Here is a 7,359-nt window from a genome sequence, read left to right as displayed (position 1 = left end):
TTCGAATCGTAAAAGATGGAATCGGTGTTTAGATCGGCTAGGGAGAAGCTTGAGAAAGAGCACACAGAGAGGAAGGGAAGTGGGAAGCTGAAGCTACAACAAGAGAAGAAAGCCAATGTTGCTGCAGAAAGGCAACGCCAAGCCATTGAAGCTTCTCAGAGAGCAAGAAGGCTTAAAGCCATTGAAGCTAAGATGCAGGTACATAATTATTCTTTGGCTGATTTTCTTCCTTGTTAATGTATACGACAAGTTCAATGTTATGAGTGAATCAAAATATATTTATTTAGAAAACCCTAATTTACGAGGAGTTAATTTTTTCTTTTCATTAATTTCATGAGTCTTATTACATGGTTAGGTTGAGGATAAAGAAGATGTTAAAGGTAGAGGTGGAGACTATAGTATGCAAGTCTTGCCTCCATGGATGGATAGACAAGGAATAAAGATGTAACATGAAGCAAATGTTGATGATGGTGGCTCAAATGAGGATTCCAAGGTAAGCGTTTTGTATACATTTATCATATATAGTAGCATCTTTTGGATTCTGTATTCCGGAATACTGATACATTTTTTTCATTAATTTTAGCTTCGGGATGAGTACCGCAAAGGTTACTTTGCCGCTCTACTGAATAAGCAAGGGGTAGCTGAAGAGGAAGATGAGGATGATATTGTGTGGGACAAAGAAGAGGATCCTAGTGCAGGTCTGTTTTGAGTTTACTCTTTACTTGTCTTCCAGTTCACCTAACAAGTTGATCATCATATGAAACAATAACAACAATATACTAGTTAGTACTACGCTACAAAGAAACTTGTTTGGCTGTTTTTCAAGTAGAAACCTGAAATAGACGTTTGCATTTGCTCCGAATACAGAAAAAAGGGACCATAGACGATACTACTTGTGATGCATAGCTTCACACGAAGACACTACTTGTTAAGACAGCATATAGTTTAACTATATAGTCTATATTATTTGGTTGGTGGGGGGGGGGGGGGGGGAGTGATAAAGAAAGAGGTTAGGTCTCATTATATATCAGGATTATGTGATGCTCATGTATCTTAATTTGTAGCAAATAGAAACTAAAAAAGGTTGACTTTAAAACGTGGGAGCAGAAGAAGAAAACTGAAAGCAAATAGATCAATATTGAACTATATTTTCTTAGTGTTCTTGTAAGCATCAGCATAGAACAAAGCAACATATAAAAAGTGTTCCAAAAGCAAAAGAAAAAACATATATTTTCTTAGTGTTCTTGATATCATATTGTGATTTCAAAGATATCTATCTTTTCTTTCTATGAGACTAATAACAACAATATACAATGTATACGACCAACCAGCTAACTATAAACTACTCTTACAACTTTAATATATAGCCACTCACTAAGAGCGCATCATCAGAGGAACTGGTAGTTCAATAACAATTACGTGTTCGGATTACTTTATGTAATGAACCTCTCCGTTCATTAGCTTTAGAATCTTCCTGCAAACGCTATGCCCTAATCCTTCTGGACTTGTCCATCTGCTACTGTGGAACATGTCTTGCACTTTCTCAGGCGGCACACCTTCCCCTGCACATGACTGATAGACTTCTACTATCTCGAGGCTGACGTGGCAGGGTGAGTTCATGACGTGGCTGAGGCAAACGGTTAAGCAAAGCTTTGGATTGTATCAGAGGGTATGCTGTTACATAGTTGTGAAGTAACTCGTGTGAAGGCTATGATATAAGAAGAGATAGAGTACGAGTCGAGACTTTATGCTGATATGTTGTAGAAAGAGTGAGACGCCATGAGTCTTCCTTCCTCCCGATCGCCATGAGATCGTGTTGAGTCTTCGGGTTGAGATCGCCATGTGACAGGATAAAGTCACAAGGATATTCCATCGTTACCTCAATTTAGTTTTTCTATTTTTATGGTTTTATATTTCCTTTTCCTAATTAGGTTTATGTTTTCTTCTTCTATATAATGTAGCCTCCCGGCAAAGTCTTATACACAATATCAATAATAAATGTTTTCTTAAAAACCTTACTTTATTCTCAAGCAACTAAGTTCTCTCAAGAACTTGCATTCGAATTCAGTCTTTCGAGTTGATCCTTCTTATCTTTGTGATCATCTCCTACGTTCTTCGAATCCACAGTAGAATTTCTAGTTTGGGATCTATCCATCTAGGTTTTCCGTCTCATGCCATGAGATCCTAACCTGAGATTCACTTTATTAGCTCTAGTTCATCTTGTAATTCTCTGTTCTATCTTGTAATCTGTGTTGAGTAATTAATAAGAAGAGTTCATAGAGTTCCACATATCAAGACTCTATCAATGACATCCTGTTCATAAAACACAACAAAAATTGAAGGCTTTACAATTTGTATGGTGGCAAAATAGTTCTAGTTATCATTCACAGTTTCTCAATTCGGGATAGTAAATTTATCTGCAGCAGACATTCTATGGTTCTTTATCATTGATCTCAGCTTAAGTCCACCGGCAAAACATGGAACTGAAAAGACAGCTGGAAATATGATGAATTGTTACGTGAACTCCATGCGTATAGCCGAGAACCCATCAGCCATTTGTTTCAGAACCTGGTGTAGATGGAGCTCCACGGAGCCTTTAGTGGATGTATCAGCTGAAGTTCCTCTCTCTTACTACCAGCATGGCTTGGCTTACCACTGCGATTATGACGGTGCCAATTAAGAACTCTGTTCTCTCTAACTTAAATGAGCTGATGAATAAAAGAGAGAGTGAATAAAAACTATAAAGATACGTTTGTAAAAATGTGCAACTGTGAAGAAGAATCTAAACTCTCTACCCGTCTTCAATGATTTTGGCGTCCATTTTTCTACAGTATTTGAAATCTGTTTATCTTATGAAACACTACTTGTTTCAAGATCCTGCTTCTGTTCCTCGCTTAAATCTGTAGCCTCCAGCAATGAACTTGTGAAACGCAAACCGCTCGATGGCTTCTTTATAACTTGAAGAATGTAAGCCAACTCTTTCCCCTTGGAGAAGCACTTACTCTCCTGCTTCCGCTGGATCTCCAGAGCTTGTTGCGACTCGAGACTCGGTATCTGCAAGAAACAGAAAGCCCCAGTGACCTGACCGACCATCAGGGCTGACACGTTTATTCAAAGTCAGGAGAGCCTGAATGGATTTGCCTCTTCGGTCCAAGAACGGGAAAGGGAATTTATCCGTGTCTTGACCACCAATTGCATTATGCAAAATTATCATGAACTTAGTCAACGCATCAGGACCCTTTAGTTTGCAAAAACACCCAAACACTTCCCTAGCAAGCAGTTTACCAAAGATTGGAGGGATCAAAGGGTTTGGGCTATGGATGATGGCGTTGTAGTCGCCTTGTATGTTGATGAACTTGTCCATAATAATTTTGTGACCATTCACGTCTTGTCCCACAAAGGAGGCTCCAACTATGTTGTTAAGTAGTCCTTGGTCAAGCATGCGTTGTATATATCAAATCCCGAACCAGAGGCTTTCCCATAGCTTCATCAACGGAAAGACCAGTCAGCTCTGCTATCTTACCGTTCCACACATTGATGCAGCCGTCGATATCCACAACATATAGCTACTGACCGTTGCAGCTCAATGTGCCTATCCATTTCTCTTGCAACTGCACATATCTGTCAACTAAACTAGCAGTGCTTAAACCCTACAGTCCAATCATACATAATGGTTAGTAAGCAACCACTCAACAATGTCATATTTATCTGATCCTCGGTCGGAGCCACACCCAACGGATAATACTTCCCTCGGTAAAGAAACGCCACACCATTACATTTCACTAAATCCATGATACGCGTGACAATGGAGTCTCGCAGAAGCATATCACAAAACAAAGTGCATTCTCAGAACCCTTTTCTTATACACTAACTTCAACTGCAACGAGCCGATGTATGGTGCTAAACAACTAAACCCCAAAGCCTCATACGCCACCGCTGCGTTTTTGGTCACCCTCTCCGACGCTACCAATATGAACATTGAACAATCAATATGAACAATCAATATCATCTTTAAGTTTATATGTTATGTAGCTTCCTTCATTATTATTTTTATAAAAATGAATTGGATTAAAAACTTATAAGAGATTATGAGTCATCATTTACTTTTATTTATTGTTTGTTAACTTTTTATCGGTGGTTTTAAACCCGTCCGGATCCACGGTTGAATCGGTAAATCCGGTGATCCGAGATGAATCCGGTTTGGGTTTTGTGAAAAACTCAGGCTGAAACAGAATCACAACTTTGGCATGAGGTACATATCTTAATTTCTCAAAGAGTCAGATCAATCTAGATCAGCCTTTATTGCTCTAGTATCGGTTATCTCAGATAGATGGTGTTTCTTGGAAGGATCATGGAAAGATAATGAACTATTTTTAGGATAAAGGTGGTATAGCACAATAGAAGGTTTTGATGGATTAATGGGAGCGAAGAATACAAGAGCGAGCCAGTCATCTCTATACTCAGAAATCGAAGCTCTTATTTGGAAAATGGAATGTATGCGGCATTTACGACAGTATAATGTTATTTTTGCAACGGATTGTTCTCAGTTGGTGAAGATGGTTTTGGAAATAGAAGAATGGCATGTCTTAGCAAATTTCTAGAAAACATTAAAAGTCTGAAGAGAAGTCTCACATCCTCGGAGTTATCTATGTACCATGAACACAGGATACAAAAGCGAATAGTATAGCCCGTATTGCAAAAATCAATCGTTTTTTTTTATTCACATATGTAGTCTTTCCAACCTAGTTCTCAGAGTTTATATGAGTCTGTTAAACTGCTGACAAAAAAACCAGTATTAATTACTAAATTAACACACGCTTTGGTAGGAGACATAAAATCCAAAATTTGGTTTATATTAATTTTGATTTTGGTTTAAATCAATTTTAAAATTTGGTTTAAATCATTTTGATTCCAGATTAAATCAACTTTAGAATTTACGGGATTCCATCAGACGAATTCGAGGATATGACTGAAAAGCTCATCTTACATTTAAAATTGCTAGAGATTATACGTAGGGATCTACCATAGATCACAAATAAACTGTAAGAACAAGTGGATGAACCATTTGGTTGATTTTGGTACTAAGATTAGAACATATACTAAAGGTTATAATTTACAAATACTAAAGAATCCATCCAAACTATAATTTACATCCAGTTCAATAATAAAGAACGAACTCATGCATTAAATCTTGGCTGCAACTTCAGTCGGAGTACATCCAGTTCAAATAATAAACAACGAAGTCATGCATTAAATCTTGGCTGCAACTTCAGTCGGAGTGGCCGTATACTATCATTTAAGCCATCAAAAGTACTTCCAACAGCTAGACATTCAGTGTTCTGTAACTGTGAGTAAAGAGTACATACCACAATCTTCTGCTGAGACTCCATTGGTTACACATACCGGCTGAGCCATTGGTCACACATACCTGCTGAGACTCCATTCATTATCAGTGGCGGAGCCAGAAATTTTTTTTGATTGGAGTCATAATATATAAATTTAATATATAAATTTTATATGTAAACTTTATTATTATAGAAATAATTTTTTTTACAAAATTAATGGGACATATGAAAGTTTATATATAAATTAGTGGGGTCAAATGTTAAATTTTAACTAAATATTGTAATAATTTTAGAAAAAATACACTGAAAAAAATTTGTCCCCCAATTTTACTGGGGTCACCTGACCCCACACCCACCTCTCTCCCTCTGCCCCTGTTCATTACACAGCTCGACATCTAAGTTATACATTACACATACCTGCTCGCTTATAAGAATCAAGCTTAGCATTTGTAAGGCTAAGATATTTTCTTGAACCATAAACCACAATCTGAATTTTCGGAAAATCAGGATGCCATTTGGAGAAGGATCCAGAGAGCAAACGCAGCAACAGAAATGCAGCAAAAGGATCCAGAGAGCAAATGCAAATATATATATATATATATAGTTAATTCAACATAGTTAATTCAACAACAGAAAAAAAAGAGAATATAATCACCTCAAATAGAATGAAGTTACTCAACAACAATTTAAAAGGGCTTAACAGGAAAAAAAAACATGACATCAGAGTATCAATTACTAGTGCTCTATATTTTGAGGTGGAATGTAGTAAGGGGCCATGTGTGTAGAATTTCTAGTAGAGACGGTGCCTGTAGCCAGATTGACAGATCCGAGTTCATCAACATCAATGATTTCGACTCTGTTGGGGTACATGCCAGGAAAGGAGCTAGCAGGGACACAAAAAGGTTCAGCCCTGGAGAGGAAAATGACGAGATCTCCAATGTCCTCAGTGTAAAAAGCGTTTCCTTCTTCGTCAAGCTTGAACACCAACAAAGCTTCTGTTTTCATTTTGGGCATATCAAGAAAGCTCCTGGTGGTCTTCCTGTACCACTTTATCAAGAAAGTTTCACAAGTTGTTTGTGACTCCACCAAGTGTTCGGTCGTGGAACACGAATGCAATGTCTCGAGTTTGGACATAGTCAGCTCAGCAAGGTTGTGGAATCGCAGCATCTGGATTTTAGGATGGTCCTTGTGTTCTCCGAGATCCCATGATCCGATGAGATGGCCTCCTGATCCGGGTATGTGGAACATGCCATCTCTGTTGGAGAACATGACACGGGAGGAGAAGAAACTTGGGTTCGCTATCCTGATGTTGATCCACTCCGAGTTGCTTTGAGCAGCCGGTCTGCATAAGCTGAGCTGAGGTCCGACGAACTTGATAGCCACGACACAGTCCTCTTCCTCAGGAGATGATGAGGACATGGACATGTTGGTGACGAGTTGGGTTTGGCAATAAGGCAGAGTTACAAGAGGAGGCAGGGAAATGTGTTTCGGGTCTGTGTACGATGCAGCCGGGTTTAGATCGTCTTGGAGACGGACTCTTCCGTCATCTAGAGGAGTAGCCACCCAGCCATGGGACGACCCGATGGTTCCCAATACACCAAAACGAAAGTATTTTAGTATGCTTGTGAACTCTGTAGGCACATCCTTTTCCACATGAGTCACGGAACGCTCATTAGCATTCTTTATGTTGAGGTTTCCGATTTCGTCAGCATATCCACAAGGAGGGCTAACGGATATTATGGCACGAGGAGGGGTTTGTTGCAAGGAAGATGAGAAGCTATCTGAGCCAAGAGGAGATGACCTAACCACCACACGTTTCCCAAGGCAGAGCTTCGAAGGCTTGTTGAGAAGCAGAGACATGAATAACTTTATCTTAGCAAAAGCAAGAGTTTCAAAATGAAAAAAAAAAACTAATTGAGAGAGTTGGTGATGTTTTACATCTTCTCCGTCCGACACTCTCCATTAATACAGAGAGAAGACTTGCCCACCAAGTCTCTCAGTTAATGAGGTCAAT

The 7,359-nt window shown here is 38.8% G+C and overlaps 1 protein-coding gene and 1 pseudogene across 1 annotated transcript; both read right to left on the bottom strand.

Annotated features, from left to right (window-relative positions):
- Positions 1-1,374: 1,374 nt before the first annotated feature.
- Positions 1,375-5,390, bottom strand: LOC108824547 (phytochrome D-like; annotated as a pseudogene).
- A 613-nt stretch (positions 5,391-6,003) lies between these two features.
- Positions 6,004-7,359, bottom strand: LOC108841184 (uncharacterized). The gene has a single exon (XM_018613962.2). It carries the CDS (start codon positions 7,203-7,205, stop codon positions 6,081-6,083), a length of 1,125 nt encoding a protein of 374 aa, XP_018469464.2. The 5' UTR covers positions 7,206-7,359; the 3' UTR covers positions 6,004-6,080.

The sequence above is a fragment of the Raphanus sativus genome, chromosome 8, assembly GCF_000801105.2.
Source record: "Raphanus sativus cultivar WK10039 chromosome 8, ASM80110v3, whole genome shotgun sequence".
In the NCBI taxonomy this organism is placed as follows: Eukaryota; Viridiplantae; Streptophyta; class Magnoliopsida; order Brassicales; family Brassicaceae; genus Raphanus; species Raphanus sativus.
The sequence above is the reverse complement of the archived record's forward strand: the minus strand, read 5'-3'. Positions and strand labels throughout refer to the sequence as shown.